This window comes from Dermacentor variabilis, chromosome 4 (genome assembly GCF_050947875.1).
Source record: "Dermacentor variabilis isolate Ectoservices chromosome 4, ASM5094787v1, whole genome shotgun sequence".
Lineage (NCBI taxonomy): Eukaryota > Metazoa > Arthropoda > Arachnida > Ixodida > Ixodidae > Dermacentor > Dermacentor variabilis.
Genome location: NC_134571.1, coordinates 180,067,974 through 180,086,261, shown reverse-complemented (window position 1 = coordinate 180,086,261; position 18,288 = coordinate 180,067,974). Strand labels below are relative to the sequence as shown.

At 49.3% G+C, this 18,288-nt stretch overlaps 1 protein-coding gene across 1 annotated transcript in view; it reads right to left on the bottom strand.

Annotated features, from left to right (window-relative positions):
* LOC142578444 (leukocyte elastase inhibitor-like) overlaps window positions 1-11,208 on the bottom strand; it is a 35,989-nt gene extending 24,781 nt beyond the window's left edge. Inside the window, exon 1 of the mRNA XM_075687828.1 lies at window positions 11,004-11,208. Coding sequence (XP_075543943.1) covers window positions 11,004-11,208 — 205 coding nt within the window. The remainder of the gene's footprint in view (window positions 1-11,003) is intronic.
* Window positions 11,209-18,288: the final 7,080 nt, after the last annotated feature.

Sequence of the window (18,288 nt, the reverse complement as noted above, 5' to 3'; positions counted from 1 at the left end):
TTCTTGAGTTAGAGGCTGAGGATGACGAGCTGTCGGAATGCCTTGAGACTATTGAGGAGAGGTCAAAAAGACAGGAGCGCGAACTTAAAGAGCAAAAAGAGAAACAGGAGCGCGAACTTAAAGAGCAAAAAGAGAAACAGGAGCGCGAACTTAAAGAGCAGAAAGAAAAAGAAGAGCGTGACCGTCAACACGCTTTGGAAATGAAGCGTCTTGAGGTAGAGATGGAACGCGCTCGTAATGGAAGTCAGGCACACGGTGCAGGAGAACGCGTATTGTTCAAAATGACTGACCTGATGCGGCCGTTTAAGCTTGGAGAGGACATTGGTTTGTTCCTGGTTAACTTTGAGCGAACGTGCGAGAAGCAGGGGTTCTCTCGGGAAACGTGGCCACAGCGCTTGCTCACTTTGTTACCCGGCGAGGCGGCCGACGTAGTCGCTCGCTTGGATAGAGAGGAGGCAGAGGATTTCGACACCGTGAAATCGAGTCTTCTAAAAAAGTACCGGCTGTCTGCGGAGGCGTTCCGTCGGAAGTTTCGGGAAAATGAGAAAGGCAGAAGTGAGTCATATACAGAGTTTGCGTATAGGCTTATGTCGAACATGCAGGAGTGGCTCAAAGAAGAGAAAGCGTTTGGTGACCACGATAAAGTTCTGCAGTGCTTCGGGCTAGAACAGTTTTATAGTCGGTTACCGGAGAACGTGCGATACTGGGTCTTGGATAGGCCAGACGTTTGTACGGTGGCTAAAGCCGCTGAGCTAGCCGAGGAGTTTGTGACGCGTCGAGCTCGCGGAGCTAAGGACGGTCAAAAGGGTGAATTTGGCTCGAAGTTTGAGAGGCCGAAGTTCACACCCATGAGAGCAAAGGGGAACACGCGTAGTGAGGATGCAAGTGAAAGCAGTCCGACCAAACCTAAGGAGACGGCGGCAGCCGAAGCCGAACGCAGAAAGCGGTTCGAGATGAGGCAAGCGCGCGTTTGTTATACGTGCCAGAAGCCGGGTCACTTTTCGGCGCAGTGTCCGGAAACAACACCAAAAGTTGTTTTTTTTTCAATAGGCAGCACTGACGAGAACATGAAGCTTCTCGAGCCTTACATGCGAGACCTCCTCGTGAACGGGAAAGAGTGCCGAGTGCTTCGCGATTCCGCAGCTACGATGGATGTAGTTCACCCGTCTTACGTAGAACCCCATATGTTCACGGGCGAGTGCGCATGGATCAAGCAAGCCGTGGAAGCTCATAGCGTGTGTCTGCCGGTAGCAAAAGTGCTTATTGAAGGACCTTTCGGAGCGCTTGAGACAGAGGCGGCAGTGTCATCTATGCTGCCACCCCAGTACCCGTACCTATTTTCAAACAGGTCCGATCACCTCCTGCGCGAGAAGGGGCTTTTGTTTGGTGAAGCTAGTGTTCAGGCCTTAACCAGATCGAAGGTTCGGGAGCTCGCTGCAAAGGCGGTAGTTGCGGGGCCAACGTTATCAAACAACGAAAAAGGGTCAGAGGCGCAGCAAGCTGATATTCCGAGCACGCCCGAACTGAATAAACTTGAGTCTGTAACGTTAAAGGCGCCAGATACTGGAGAGGAAACGCCCGACGCGGGAAAGTTAGAAGAGCTATCTACTGATTTGCTCATCGCGCCTACGTCAGACGGACTTGATAGGTTGCTAAAAGTCAGCCGGACGGCTTTGATAGCCGAGCAAAAAAAGGATGGCAGCCTGGAAAACGTGCGCTGCAATGTCAAAGAAGGTATCGCCAGGAAAACTGCGCGTTTTGTGGAAAGAGGTGGAGTCCTGTACCGGAAGTATCTAGACCGCAGAGGAGTGGAGTTCGATCAGCTGGTCGTGCCTCAATGCTATCGTCAGGATCTGTTGCGCTTGTCACACGGGGGTTCGTGGTCCGGACACCTAGGAGTTAAGAAAACTAAGGACCGTCTCTTGCAAGAGTACTATTGGCCAGGGTGTTTTCGGGACGCAGACCATTTCGTGAGGACATGTGACACTTGTCAGCGGGTGGGCAAACCAGGGGACAAATCAAGGGCGCCGTTGAAATTGGTACCTATCATAACGGAGCCTTTTAGACGGCTCGTTATTGATACAGTGGGTCCTCTGCCGGTAACAGCCACGGGGTACAGACACATTTTGACTGTGATCTGCCCAGCGACAAAGTTCCCTGAAGCAGTGCCGCTTAAAGAACTCAGCTCAGTTGAGATAGTTAATGCACTACTGTCCATATTTGCGCGAGTTGGTTTTCCTGCGGAAATCCAATCAGATCAGGGCACAGTGTTTACTAGCGCTTTGACGACAACTTTTCTCGAAAGGTGTGGGGTAAAGCTGTTACACAGCTCAGTGTACCACCCACAGTCGAATTCCGTTGAGAAGCTCCACTCCGTCATGAAGCGCGTGTTGAGAGCGTTGTGTTTTGAACATCGAACTGACTGGGAGCTGTGTCTGCCTGGGGTGATGTTTGCTTTAAGAACCGCGCCGCATGCAGCTACGGGGTTTTCGCCAGCTGAACTGGTGTACGGTCGCTCGCTTCGATCTCCGCTTCGCATGCTTCGAGAATCATGGGAAGGTAGGGGCGACGACCCAGTCGTGGTGGAGTACGTGCTTAAGCTCCTCGAACGCTTAAGAAGGGCACAGGAGTTGTCAGGTGAAGCAATGACAAAGGCCCAGCAGAGGGCCAAGGTTTATTATGATCGGACAGCCAGGGCCCGTCGTTTTGAGGTTGGCGATGAGGTCATGATATTGCGCACATCGCTAGACAACAAACTAGACGTGCAGTGGGAGGGCCCAGCGCGAATTGTTCAGAAACTGTCGGACGTTAACTACGTGGTAAGTCTGCCAGGAAAGCGGAAAGCACAGCAAGTTTACCACTGTAATCTGCTCAAACCTTATAGACAAAGGGAAGCAGTGGTGTGCATGATGGTAAACGTTCCTGAAGAGCTTCCGGTCGAGCTTCCAGGACTAGGCTCAGTGACGAACAGGGAAGACACCGGTCAAGTCATTAGTGACCTTATCAGTAAAGCACCGCTGTCGCCCGAGCAGAAAACCGAACTACACCAGCTATTACAAGAGTTTCAAGGTCTGTTCTCTGAGAGGCCTGGTAGGACTTCTGTACTTACTCATGATATAGAACTTACCTCCACAGAGCCAGTACGATCCAAGGCGTATCGGGTGTCACCCCGCCAGAGCGATATTATGGAGGCTGAGGTAAAGAAAATGCTACAGCTCGGTGTTATTGAGGCAGGTGAGAGTGATTATACCTCCCCTTTGATTTTAGTTGAGGTACCGGGCAAGGAACCTCGTCCTTGCGTCGACTACCGCAGGCTTAATTCCATCACTAAGGATCAAATTTATCCGATCCCTAACATCGAGGAGCGCCTTGAGAAAGTTAGTAGCGCTCAGTTTATTTCCACCCTAGATCTTGTCAGGGGTTATTGGCAGGTTCCACTTACAGAAGAGGCTAGTAGGTATGCGGCGTTCATTTCACCAATGGGAACATTCCGTCCTAAAGTGTTGAGTTTTGGTTTGAAGAACGCGCCATACTGTTTTTCAAGCCTCATGGATAAAGTGTTGCGGGGACAGCAAGAATTCGCTTTACCGTATCTAGACGACGTAGCGATATTCTCCGCATCCTGGTCTGAGCATGTGGCACACTTGCGGGCAGTGCTAACCCGCCTGCGCGAAGCGGGCTTGACAGTCAAGGCTCCTATGTGCCAGTTAGCACAGGCCGAGGTTGTCTACCTCGGTCACGTGATTGGTCAGGGTCGTCGCCGCCCCTCTGAAATAAAAGTGGCCGCTGTGCGAGACTTTCCGCAACCGCGCACAAAGACCGATATTCGGTCGTTCTTAGGTGTCGCCGGCTACTATCAGAGGTACATCCCTAGGTACTCTGATATCGCGGCTCCCCTGACGGATGCTCTAAGAAAGACAGAGCCTCAAACAGTCGTCTGGGACGAAACAAAGGAAAGAGCTTTTAGCGCCCTAAAGAGTGCCCTAACAAACCAGCCTGTGCTACGATCGCCAGACTATACAAAAGGGTTCATTGTTCAGTGCGATGCTAGTGAGCGAGGCATGGGCGTTGTACTGTGCCAACGGGAAAATGGAGAAGTAGAACACCCCGTCCTGTATGCTAGTCGTAAGCTGTCCAGTCGTGAGCAGGCGTATAGCGCCACCGAGAAAGAGTGTGCGTGTCTCGTGTGGGCCGTTCAGAAATTGTCATGCTATCTAGCCGGCTCGAGGTTTATCATTGAGACGGATCACTGCCCTCTCCAATGGCTGCAGACCATCTCTCCCAAAAATGGCCGCCTCCTGCGCTGGAGCCTCGCTTTACAACAATATTCCTTTGAGGTGCGTTACAAAAAGGGGAGTCTCAACGGTAACGCCGATGGCTTAAGTCGAAGCCCCTAACGTAGGAATCAGCCTCAAAATTGTTTGTTACTGATGTTTTTCTTCCTGAGGCAGGATTTTTTTTTAACATATTGCTTTTGTTTAGTGTTTCAAAGTGATGATATGCTTTCTAGTGCAATTTTTCAATTTGTGGACGCGTTCTGAGTGATGCTAGACTACTGTAAGGAACTAGGCAGTGGTATAAAAAGGGGAAAGAGCCTGGCAGGGCTTAGTGAGGGTTGTGCCGTGCTTGCTGACTGAGCGGTTGAGTTTCAGCGTAGTTCTAACGCTTGCCGGGAACGAGAACAAAAATGTGAACTCTCCCGAAGTCACTTTGCAGTGTCCCGTGCGAACCTGAACGAGAGAACGAGGCCTTCTCTGTGCGCTGCGCTCAAGAAACGTCGAGGGACGCCCGACTTCGGTTATGTGCATCATCGAGCGACATCCCTCCGGACAGCGGATGCAGTCCCCTGTCCATCGGGATCTCCTTCCCCCGGCGGGGCGGTCTGTTGCGATTCGCCTGCGACACGTGGTTTTGCCGGCGCGACTGCGGCGGGGCGGCAGACATTTTTGGCCCGATCGTCGTCGCCGCAACGCTCATCGCCAGGTGTTTCCAAGCGCGACTGCGGCGATGCGACCGCATAGGGATCATCCTCGCATTCCAGTCATTGTGCCCGAAACAGGCGATGCCAAAGCAGGGACCATCCTCTCATTCCAGTCATTGTGCCCGAAACAGGCGATGCCAAAGCAGGGACCATCCTCTCATTACAGTCATTGTGCCCGACCGGCTGCGCTACAACAGGGTGCTACGAGATCGTGCTCGACAGGGTGCTACGAGATCGTGCTCGTCATGGTGCTACGGCATCGCTACGACAGTGTGCGTCACCATTAGCCCATTGTACATTCACGTGCTCGTCTTTTGAGGGGTTCCTTCTTGCCCTCAACTGCGAGAGTATAAAAACAGCTGCCCCCGGACGCAAAAGGGAGGGCTCCGATTTCTTCTGTTGAGTGAAGTGCTCTCCCGTCTCTCTACTTCGGTCAAACCTGACCGCCAACTCTTTGCGATGTTAAAATAAACAAGTTGTTTCGTTGTTACCAGTCGACTCATGCTTTGCCGGGACCTTCGGATGCTTCCAGTTGTACCCCAGGCCGCCAGGCCAACGCTACCCTTGGGGCTTGCGACCCAGGTACAACCACGGGCGTCAGCGCCGAGTTCCCAACAGATCGTACCAGCAGTCCGGATCCAAACACTGCGAACCGTGCTGTGTCGCCTACGAGAGGCCGGCTTAATTTTTAAGGCTCCCAAATGCCATTGAGGGCGCGCGGAGGTAGTTTATCTAGGTCACGTAATAGGGCAAGGCCATCGTCAGCCTTCCGAGTTTAAACAGACCGCAATAGACAACTTCCCGCAACCACGCAGCAAGCGGGACATTATGTCATTCCTTGGCTTGGCGGGTTATTACCAAAGATATATCCCGCGGTATTCCGAGATTGCGAGTTCTTTAACGGATGCTCTCAGAAAAACAGAACCACAAACGGTAAAGTGGGATGACGCAAAAGAAAAGGGTTTTAGTATGCTGAAGAACACACTTAACGAGTCAGCCAGTGTTGAACACGCCCGACTACTCCAAACCATTCATTCTTCAGTGTCATGCCAGCGACAGGGGTATTGGGGTGGTGCTCTGTCAAAAAAGAAATGACAAGAACGAACACCCTGTACTGTACGCCAGTAGAAACCTTTCAGTTCGTGAGGATGCATACAGTGCATCAGAAGAATAATGCGCCTGCGTAGTATGGGAAGTGCAGGAGCGGGCTTGCTATTAGCCCCGAGACCGAACTACAGGGGCGCTGCGAGCGCCGCTCGCGTGACGTCAGGGAAGGACTCGCGCCTGTCGTCTGCTACAGTTCGGGCCGTGTCGGGGCGCTTCCTGCGGTGTTTTTGTTTGTTCGCCTTCGTTCTCTCTGCTTGTATACGTATGGCGGTAATCTCAAATATATTTTTACGGCGTCTTCATTCACGAAAAATTATTCAAAGAGCTTATTTCTTAGACGACAATGCGCTCTCAAAGGCAACGCTGCAGTGCCAGCCGAAGGAGCGCAGACCAGCCCATTGCGGGTTTTTCATGCGCGGATCTACAACTGCAAATACATAGCATACAATAATCCCCCTATGGTACCATACCTGCCGTGGTGCAACAAGTACGTCACAAACGCTGGCTATATATGACCTCTGCAACAGTTACCTTGATTTTAATCCGCTAAAACAGGTTCGCTCATGACGACTGGTTCGCGGTATAATATCGAATTTTCGCATTTCTTCAAAGAAGCGCTCGGCAGTAATACGAGGACTTAACACTGCACTTTAGATTCTACAAGCACCACATGCTTCTTTAACTGCTTCTCAAAATTAGGCGGTTCTTCACGTGTTTATCTTAAGTGGCGGTAATTTGAAGTAAAGCTAATGAAGGCTCACAGCTATTTGCATAATACGAAAAGGATAATAATAATAATAATAATTTTGGGGGTTTTACGTGCCAAAACCACTTTCTGATTATGAGGCACGCCGTAGTGGAGGACTCCGAACATTTTGACCACCTGGGGTTCTTTAACGTGCACCTAAATCTAAGCACACGGGTGTTTTCGCATTTCGCCCCCATCGAAATGCGGCCGCCGTGGCCGGGATTCGATCCCGCGACCTCGTGCTCAGCAGCCCAACACCATAAGGTGGCGAAAAGGAGTGTACGAAAAGGAGTGTACCAATATATATTCCCTTTTCCGTGCTACACGTTCAACTCAATTGAGAAATTTACTGGTGCTTGTTGCTCGAGGAATATACATGACGAATCTGTTTGGCGAACAGACACAGGCTGCTCGGCTCATATTTTTTAGTGAAAGGTGCCTTTTGGACCGTATGGCTGCAGCCGGAATGAAGTCAAAGCGTCAATCATTAGTGGTATGGGACAATGTGAAGGTATCATAATTCCCCGGAGGAGGGTCAAAAAACAAGTGATATATGTAAGGCTTGTGGTGTTTTCTTTATGAAGGTTTGTTAGGTTCCCTTTTATGTACTAATGAAGCGAATAGTCCTGCGTTTGTATAATTAAACAACGCTGCATCGAGGCATGGTAAGGCAGAAAAAGCTTGAATTTTCCTTTTCTAGGCAATCTAAGCTGCGCTGTAGTCGAAAATACTTTAGCCATTCCAATTGGTGCTGTAAAAAATGCCGCTATGGTTTCAATTCGAAGTTGTAGTGAACTGATGGGTTTTGCATGCAATGCGCGCCTCGCCATACCGATAGTCGGTTGCTATCGTTGCGTGAGGGATGTGCCACATATTGTCGATAAAGGCAACTGAGGGCCACAATGAAACATTTCATCGCTTGCAATAGATTCGCTGTCAATCTTCACCACGAAACTTTTCTCTCAGGTGATTGCTACTATGGTATTTATGAATCAACTATGTAAATGCTCTACATGAGGCGCCGTTGTGTTAGCAGGCATGATCAATTCGTTTTTCGGACGCCTGTTTCAGAGAGGGGAGAAAATAACAGCAAACTTTTTCATCAGAAATGCGCGCCTCTCTCCTTTACGCGTTAATAAATGGCCATATTTCATTAGAACTCAGCAGAGTAATAAGAATCATGATGACAATTTCACTGGGCAGTGCCTTTCTAACACAGTTAACATGTTGACGCCAATTACCAAGATATTTCTTCCATGGAAGATGCAATGTCTCTCATAGCTAAATACTAAGGAAATGTTAAATGTTTAGCGAAGCATCATACACAACTCCGCGCGTTCAATTCGCAGAAATTATTTTTACGCAAAATTTATGGACAGACACGGCGCATATATGCATTGTAAAACCAGTAGACCCCTTCAGTGCTACGTAGCTTGCGATATCCAAGCCGCAAATTTTGGCGACTTAACGCTTTTGAATTAGAAACCGTGGTCCAGGCATGGCAACAGAAAGAAGCCGTCATACCTTTCAACAAGTACGGCTCGAGCCACCCATACCCCAACATACACACACGACCGGAACGAGCGCGCGCGGCAGCCGAGCGAGCCGCAGCGAGCGGCGTCCGTCCGTGACGTCACTCGCGAGACGGTGCCACTCCTAATTCTCGCCGCTAATATCGGTGGTTCAAGGTTCACCATAGAAACTGACCACTGTCCCCTCACATGGCTGCCGTCCATGTCTACGAAAAACGGTCGTCTTTTGCACTGGAGCTTGGCTCTTCAGTACACCTTCGGTATTCGCTACAAGAAGGGTAAGCTTAACGGCAATGCCAATGGTTTGAGTCGTTGCCCCTAGAGTAACGAAAGCCTCATGTTCATCCGGGTTTCCGTGGCATTTTGATGTTCGTTCATACGTTTTTCCGAATTCATACGTTTTTCCGAAGTGTAGTCGATTGTTAGCTGATTTCAATAACCACGTCTTAACGCTTTCAAGAAATGGCTGTTTTTAGTGTTCAGGGGTGGGGTCGCGCGTAAGGAATGGGATAGGTGTAGCAGGTTTCCTTTTTTTTTTAAAGCTTGGTGTGTCTTGGAGGAAGGTGGCCTTGTGCTCGCTGCATTGTGGTTGTGGGTCCGGCACTGTTCTGGAGTGATTCCTTGCCCAGGCAGGAGACGAAAAGTTGCGAGACCCGCTTGCAAGACCAATTTTACCGGACCGGATCAGGGAGAGAAGTCACAAGAGCGCCATGAGGACTGATGACCACTCCCAGGAATCTACCAGCTACGAACTAAGCGTTCGGCACGTCTAAGGGAAATTGTGCTACTGAAACGCCGATCCCTCGCACAGCGGCTGCTGGCCCCTACACGTCGGGATCTCCCCCCCCCCCCGAAGATGCTGTTACGGTTGCCGTCTGGCACCACGTGCAGAAAGGAATTTCAACCGACCATCTCACACCCTGCGTCGTCGAAATGAAGCGTGACTTCCTAATTCGCCATGACCATTTCGATAGCCTGCCGGTCTGGTGGGAGCCCCGCAGTGTGCAGGCCGATTTTGTGTGTGTGTGTGTGTGTGTGTGCGTGTGTGTGTGCGTGTGTGTGTGTGTGTGTGTGCGTGTGTGTGTGCGTGCGTGCGTGTGTGTGTGTGTGTGTGTGTGTGTGTGTGTGTGTGTGTGTGTGTGTGTGTGTGTGTGTGTGTGTGTGTGTGTGTGTGTGTGTGTGTGTGTGTTTGTGTGTGAGGGACCCTTTCCTCGAACAAATTCTACAGGAGAACTTCCACGAACCTGCAACGCGCAGGGGAGACGGACAGGCGTCTACAATTCCAGGAGGCGGGACGGCCTCCTCTTTGCAGCAGACTCGGTGCGACCGAAGGAGGAGGGGCCCTCTTTCTGTGCCTGTCACGTGACATCGACGCAAGCAAGATCCCTCCCACGATTGTAGAGAGCCTATTTAAGGAGCTCCGAAATGTACTTTTAAACACTTCATTCTCTTCTCTTCATTTTCACCAACCTTTGAATAAACCGTGCAAGTTTCGCACTAGAAATTGTCTCTCCCTTGCTTGGTCACCATGGTTTACCGGATGCCTGCAGTCCGCCGACAAGGCCACGCTACCCAATTGTAATGTCGGTCGAGCTTCAATTGGCAGGCGTCGCTACAACTCGGGAGCAATACGATACGCTACCCTGGAGTACGCAACAGTGGGCGGATGGGATTAGGAAGTCTGCAGGGACAACATGACCGCAATTAGTACATGACCGTAGTAGTTGGAGCAGTATAGGAGAGGACTTTGTCCTGCAGTGGGCGTAACCAGGCTGATGATGATGATGATGGACACTGCAGGCGAATTTCCGTCTTCGTCGGCGTAGCCATAATGTTTCGTATAAAGGAAAAACGCCACAACTTCGCGGCAGCGCGCCGTATGCTTTAGGTAGAAATTAAGGCCTGCGAGGCAGGCGGGTGTGAGATGTTGAAGGCTGCGCTCATACGCGGCGTCAGCTCCTGAGGTCAGCCCACGGTAACAACGCTGTGACGGGAACCACTGCTCCAGTCAGGGGTGATGGCGAGCGGCCACGTGTAAGGCTCGGTGTGACGCTCCCTTGGGTGTCGTCGCCGCTGACACATGGTGGCACGATTTTGCCGCGACGAAGAGCCACTCTATAGTCGTTGGTGAAACCAAAGTGTGCTATGAAAAGCATAATGCCGCGCAAGACGGGCAGTGTGGACACGATGGCTACGATATGTTGTTGGCGTAGCGTGCGTCGTCTGTATGGAAACAAGACGCTGCGTGAGCTGCATGGCGGCTGTTGCGAGTCGCGGCCAAGTGTCACTCACGCGCTGCCTCATCGCGAACTCCTGATTAGCGAGGCAGTCGCGCCACACTCCTCTCCGTTTGCAATGTGCCGCGCGAGACAGGTTGTCCGGGCCTGCTACGCTACTCAGGGCGTTCTCTTTTAAATACAAACCGTGTACCTACATAATCATATTATAAAATATTGACACGCAAAATGAAAACACGCATAGCGCTGTGCTCAAATTTCGCGTTAGGGAGAATAGCAGTTGCAGGTGATATTTTTCCTTGATGTTTAGTTAGGGCTGCTGCGATCGAAGAACTTTTGTTTGAGGCTGGGCTCGTTGTTGCTTTCCCACCGTCTCGCCACAAGAAGCTTTCACCCGCCTTTCGCTGCTGCCGCTGCCTCTTGGCCACCCGGCAGGTCCGAAGACGTCGGGCTAGCCCTGGCGCTGGCGGTTGGCTTCGTCGGCGACTGCGGCTGCTCACCCTCCGGCTGCGGCCCGAACGAAGCGGCCGTCACTGCCGATGAGGGATGCACCAGGCCATGGGACTTTCCGTCTGGGGCTGTCGGCTTCGAAGGCGATGCCATCTGCGCGGAAGAATTATTAACACATTCGCAACGTCTCCGAAAGGAACAGCGCGAAAGACGAGATGGGCGAGTCGCAAAAGGAGGCACTGACACCAACGGAGTTCATTACTGCTGAATGGCCCGTGTCCTTTTAAATAAAGCGCCACAAGCAACATTTGAAGCCACTGCGCACGCGCGCAATGTAAAATGCATTGCAGCTTTCCTATGATTTTCCTTTCGAAGATATTGATACGGGTATATAGAGATATGGATTAATAAAAATGTATTTGCATAAGCTAGCTTGGGCACACGTAGTATGGCGGATATTTTAGCCTAGTTGCACTGTGCCGTCTTCTTCGTCCCATTGATGATCATCGTCTTCGCCGGTCGTCGTTCTGCTCGTAGCACCGTGTCAACATTTATTTACTAACTAGCTCAGATGTAGATTTCAGTGCAATCAATTCGCGTCAAGAGGGAATTGCCCAGATTTTTGAAGCTGTTAAACGCCATTGCTGAAGTCGTCGGGAATTCATTCCCATAGAAGTATATAGGCAGCCGCACCAGTGAGCCAATGACACTTGCGTTCGATTGTTTGTTGTTTTTAAAGCTCTGCAAGCGTAGTGGTGTGCAGCTAGCGAGCAGTATTACACTGATGGCTCCGTAACGATAACCGACATTGACGCCTGCCTTTTCTCGCAACACAATGTCGTACCCATGTTGCCTTATTTGCAAGAGAAGACTACCGTCACGCATGACAGCCGTCGCTCAAGGCAGACGGGTATGCGTCGTGCGGCATAGTTGACCGTATATCATGGGAGATCGAATTTCATTAGGCGTGGAGGTAGGCCTTGAGAAATGAGAGTATATATTGCTGGTTCTTTCTGAAACATTGTCCGACAGATCGCATTGCTCTGACACGCAATATAATACACTCTTGAAAAGAACATAAAAGCATTTTGGATCCCGTTATGGCTCAGTTGTAACACAAAGGCCATGGCAGCAAGTTCTTTACCGACATTTATACAACGCGTCACATTAGCATGTTTATTGCGATTGCAATTATACGCGCGCAACAAGGGCGTTCGTGCCTTCGATGCCACCGCTGCCGACTTAATTTTTCTTTTTTTTCTGCCTTATATGAAATTGATAACACGTGCAAGATAGACTGGTTTGAACACTAACGAGCGTTCCCTGTAAAAACGAACCATATACTGTGCACAAAAGCCCCACATAATGCCGCAGGCACATGGTTCGACACGGCTTCCGCAATAACATGCGATGCATCTGTCACATGACTGCGTCGGCTATTCGAGCATTTTGAAAACTTGGGCGCTACAACGTAAAGCTTTTCCAAACTTTTCTATACCTACTCTGCAATCATTCCTCCACGAGTGGTCAAAACATTTTTTGAACCACTCCCCCCTTCGCCTGTCTGTCACGGAGCGTCACGGAAACCGCGATAGCTCCCCATATCATATGACGTGTACACACTGATTGTGCATGATTGGATCGAACAAAAGAAAAATGGTTATTTCTGATTCGACGCCTTTTCGCCTTTATCCCTCTGCTATCGGTCAAAAGTTTTCTGACTGCACCCACTTCACCTGCCTATTCCGCGAAGTCACAAAACCGCAAAAACTCATCGCGTCAAAGTTACGCGCACGCGTTAAAGATGCATTAATAAGCGGAACAAAACTGAATATTCTTCTGAAGAGCCACAGGCTGTCGCATTCCGAAAGGAATAAAAGATTGCTGCCGCCGATCCCTGAGACACTGGTTGCTCGCACCTGACGGAGAGCATGGGTTTACTTGCGTTTAATAAAACCTTTTCCGTGGCCGTGTAACGTTTACCAGTCCTTTCGGCATGCTTACGATCTCGCTATGCCAACTGTTCTCTGATGAGGATACGTTTTAGTGGCCTTCTTAACCTTCCGTAGCCCGCCGTGGCAATTTTCGTCTAGCCGCCGCAACCTAAGTAAGGTAAAACGGACCAATGACAGAAGCCAGCACCATCCTCTTAATCCGGTTATCTATTTTCGGTACGCTGGCTCGGCCCCATCGAAACCCTCTCCACTTCAGCGTGCTCCTCGCCTCCTGGCAGCCAATTACAAACGAAAAACCGGTCAATGTAGGCAATGTTATTCATTTTGAAAGCAAAGAAAAGTGACCTATAAACTAGGAGAGCGTTTGATTGAGCTGTTCAGGCAACGCTGCGGGTCGCCGCCCGATGCCTGTGTCGGCAGTTATGAAAGTTTGACGTCAGGAGATTGGAATAAAAACATAAATAAATAAATAAATAAGTCACACATCGGATCCCAGGCGTAATCGCGCTAGACTGCGTATGTATACCGTGTCTGTACTGCGCCGCTCATGTCGAAGTCTGTCCAGAGCTCTCGCGTGGCCTTCAAGATCGCAATGACACACCTTGCGCCGCGGTCATCTCGGAAGCCACTCTGTGGGCATAGAGGTTTTTGCAATGTTGCCTGGAGTGCAACCTAGCGCCACTGTCTATGAGAGTTTCCTAACTGCCGACGCGCGACCAAAGGGAAGGCGGCGATGTGTGTGTGCGATGCTTGTCTCGAACTTGTCTTGGCTTAAGACATGGTGCATTGCAAACATGTAACGCTTTCAATAAATCATCACAACCAGTACTTGCTACCTGTAATACATCTTTAGCTGTTGTTTACTCAGAATAAGTTTAATAAGCAGGCAAAGAAAACAAAAAAAGATGGTTGCAACGGTTTTTCCCTACAACTTTAGCGACCCGCCGCTATACTGCTCATGCTTGTCGATACCAATCACCGGTTCTCGACCCTAAATTTACCTTTAAGCAGGTCGTCAACAATATTTTTTTTTTGGCCTGTTGTATTTGGCTCAAGCTTTAAGAAAAACTCTTCAATGTTACAGTTCGTATGTTATTGAGCAATATAAAGAAATGAACCAACGTAACCATTTCTAGGCCAAGTTTTTGTTATCCTTGCCAGTTAAAGGGCTGAAGAACACGGCGTGCACGAAAATTAATCCGGAGACCTAAGGGTGCTGCCTCATAACACAGTGCGCCAACTGATTCTGGTCGTTACAAACACTTTCTGCAAAATGTGTTCGCTGTCCTATACGTCCATTAATCGAGGGAGGTGAACCCGTGGGCCACGCCCGCCACTGGTGGACTCGCCATCCGTCGCGCTAAATCTCCCTTTACAGCAGTGCGCTGTTGACTCACCCGTGTTGGTGCCTTGCGTGTGTACTGTTGAACAAGACGACCACCGCGGCCACTCCAGGCGGCAGGCCGAGACGAGCTCTGGAGTGCGTGCGTTAATGCCAATGTAGATATGTACCTCTTCTCGACTGGAGTCGGCCGGGGTAACGCGTCTCTGGCCGTATCCGTTCGACTGCGCACTGTGCGTGCCCCCGTGCACCGTCTTCTTGATGATGATGATGAACCTCTACCATGGCTCGTACCCACTAAAGGGGCTTCTCTTTGACGACGCTCATATCCTTCGAACGTGGCACGCACGAGCGAAAGGGACCCGTCGCACAAGGACAAACGAATGAGTTATTAAAGGTCTTTATGAACTTTTCTTGACGAGTGTTCCGTACAGGCAGCACACCAGACAAAAAAATATTTCTTTTTCTTACGATGTTTCGGTTCTGAGCAGGGACTGGGTTCGGGAAACACTGAATGCCAGGCAGCAAGCCTCGCGTGTTGGATTACAGCAATGACAGAGGAAGAGGAAGCTTGGCGCACTACTCCCATTCTTTTGAACCATGTAGTTCAAAATGAAATAATACATGAGAAGTGCAATAAATAAAATAAAGCGAAAAAAATTGATTTAGCCATAGCATCGGGGTCTAGCTAGCAGTTAAATTATCGGGATATCTATTCCGTCATCTTTATTGGACGTGGCTCTTCGATGTATCCTTTATGTGAGGAGTGTTATCTCAAACTTCACTGAATGAAATATGTGATTTTAAATTTGGGAATACATACGGGAAAATTCAGAAAGAAGCAAGAAATACGTTTCACGAGCTATTACGATGATATTGAGAAAATAAAAATATTTGAAATAACATGTGACGAAAAAATCTCAGCAAGGACGACTTCCCTCTAACAACGCAACCTGACAGATGTTTCTGTTACCTTATAAAATGTCTGTGTTTGCGACCTCCATTGTACATCTCGGTACTCTAAAATTTTTAACCATAATCAAAAGCGCAAGACGGCAAACACAGATCTGGAGGAATATATTTTGTGCAAGTAAACGAAAAAGGAAACGAAATAATAATGTACTGGACATAGTTAAATTCCGCCATGTTGTCAAATTTGGTAATGGCGGCATTTCGACCTAATCGGAGGCTGCCGTGAGCCTCTCCGATTGGTTCAAGATGCCGCCAATGCCAAATTCGACAACATGGCGGAAGTTGACCCATGGTTGGTTCACTGTTTTTCTTTTTCTACATAAGAACTCACGCACACTATGGTGACTAGCCGAGAGCGAGAGAGAGAGACATTTATTTATATAGCCGGCAGATTGGTGGGGGGGCCAACCCCGCCATGATGGGGGCCAGAACCCCTTAAGCTCTAGCGGCATCCTCGGCCCGCTGGACGGCCAAAAGTTGGTCTTCGGGGGCCGAGCTGAGCAACATGGTCTCCCACTGCTTCCGATCCTTAATTTTTTGGCCCTGTCGGGGCGCCCGAGGGCAGGCCCAGATAATATGATCCACGTCCGCCCTTTCTTGACCAAATTTACATTAGGCCGAATATTGGTCTGGGTAATAATGATTATAAATCACCGGATTTTGACATGTGTTTGTTGGAAGGAGGGGCCATGCCACCGACCGCTGCTTATTAATTGACTGGCGTGCAGGAGGAAAACGCACCCTCCCCAATCTGTAATGGTTAGTTAGCTCCCTGTAGCCAACCATACGGTCCCCTGTCAGCCCCAGCCGCGGAGTCCCGGTGGCTCGGCTTGTGAGTCCTCGAGCCACGGTAGCGGCCGCCTCATTGCCGGGGATGGAGGAGTGCGCAGGCGCCCACATGATATGGAGAACCCGCTGACCGCGGAAGTTTGCCAGGGTACGTTGCGATTCCGGCGAAATGCGCCGCTTTGCGTAATTTAAAATGGCGGTTTTAGAATCACTGACTATTATCGTGGTCAGTGTGGAAGCCATTGCGAGAGCAATGGCCGATTCCACAGTCACCTCGGCTCTGTTGGTTTTAATAGATCTGCTGACGTTAAGGTCACCTTCCGAGTTCACTGCAACGATAGACATATTCTGATTAGTCGTGTACTCTGCCGCGTCGACGTACACCATGTCCAGAGAGCGTTGGAATCTCCTCTGTATAACACTTGCCCTTTCCTCTCGCCTTTCCCTGTAGTGTTCGGGATGCATGTTTCTGGGTAGCGGTGGAATAATAAGCTGCTTCCTTATGTCGTGGGGAATGTCTACTTTAGTGCCACACTGTGATGCGCGTGTTACTCTAAGCTTGTTAAGTATGTGTCTGTCAGTAGGTGTTTGCGTGAGTCTTTCGTATTGCGCTATCGTATGGGTTTCCATGAGTTCTTCCAGCGTGTTGTGGACACCTAAGGCTAGGAAGCTGTCATTCGATGTGTTTATCGGCAAACCTATGGCTTGTTTGAATGACCGTCTAATGATGCCTTCGATTTTCTTCGTTTCTGCTACTTGGAGATTTAAGTAAGAGGTTACATATACTATGCGGCTAATGACAAAAGCCTGGACTAGACGTACAAGATTGTTCTCTTTCATTCCATAATGGCGAATAGCTATTCTCTTATTTAGTCTCATTGTTTGTTGTGCGTTGTTTTGTAGTATTCTGATTGTTTCCCCGTTGTGACCGTTCCCTGATACGTGGAGTCCGAGGACTCTAATGCTGTCGACAACAGGTATTTGCTTCCCATTTACAAAAAGCGTGATATTTGGTTTATCCGTAGAACTCTTACGGCCCCTGCATGTCGGTCGGTATAGAAGTAATTCTGATTTTTGCGGCGAGCATCTCATTCTTTCATCCACGACATATTTCTCAACCGTATGCATGGATGTTTGGAGAATTTCCTCAATCTTCCCGTCACTTCCACCTGTTACCCAAAGGGTGATATCATCGGCGTACAGGCTATGCTGTGATCCTTCTATATTTTCTAGTTCTGCTGGCCGGCCAATCATAGCTACATTGAAAAGAAAGGGAGATAAGACTGATCCTTGTGGTGTGCCCCGGCTTCCGAGTTTAATTTCTTTGGGTTTCACTTCACCGATTTTGATTTTGATTTGCGCAATAGGGTCAGAGAGAAAGTCTTTAACATACGCATGGGTTCGTTGCCCCATTTCAAGGCCTTGTAAGTTTTCTAAAATAGCCCTGTGGGTGATATTATCAAAGGCATTCATAAGATCAAGACCAAGGATAGCTTTGGTATCTAGTGTTTGAGGCCCCGCGTTTATTAGTTGGTGTTTGATTTGCAACATAATGTCTTGTGTAGATAGTTTTGGTCTAACCCGATCATGGTGTGCAGGAAAAGGCCATTATCGTCCATGCAATTAGACGTGTGAGGATGACGTGCTCCATTAGCTTGCCAGCACACGACGTTAACAATATAGGCCTGAGATTCTCAAGTTGAAGTTTCTTTCCCGGCTTTGAAATCATTATAACCTGGGCGGTTTTCCATTAGCATGGAATGTTACCCTGTTCCCTGCAGTTGTTAATATACTTCCGAGATAGATTCATCATCGAGATTTCTCAGGATCTTGTTGGTGATTCCATCTGGGCCTGGAGTGGATTTCGTGTTGAGCCTCATGAGCTCCGCTCAAACTTCAGCCTCGGTTATGGGGCTGTCAAGATCCGGGTTTTTCTTACCAGTATACTCATGTTGTTGTTCATTGTATTTCCTACGTATAGCCTTTGTAGTTCCTGTGAAAGTTCTTCTGCCGTGCCTTTGTATCTGTGAAATATTTTGTGTGGACTTGCTGTTTTCCGGGTCTAAAAGATAACGCAGAAGATTCCATGTTTTAGGTAGCCCTATCTCTCTCTCCATGGCGTTGCACGTGGCCTCCCAATTTTGACGGCTTAATCTATTTGCATAGTCCTCTATT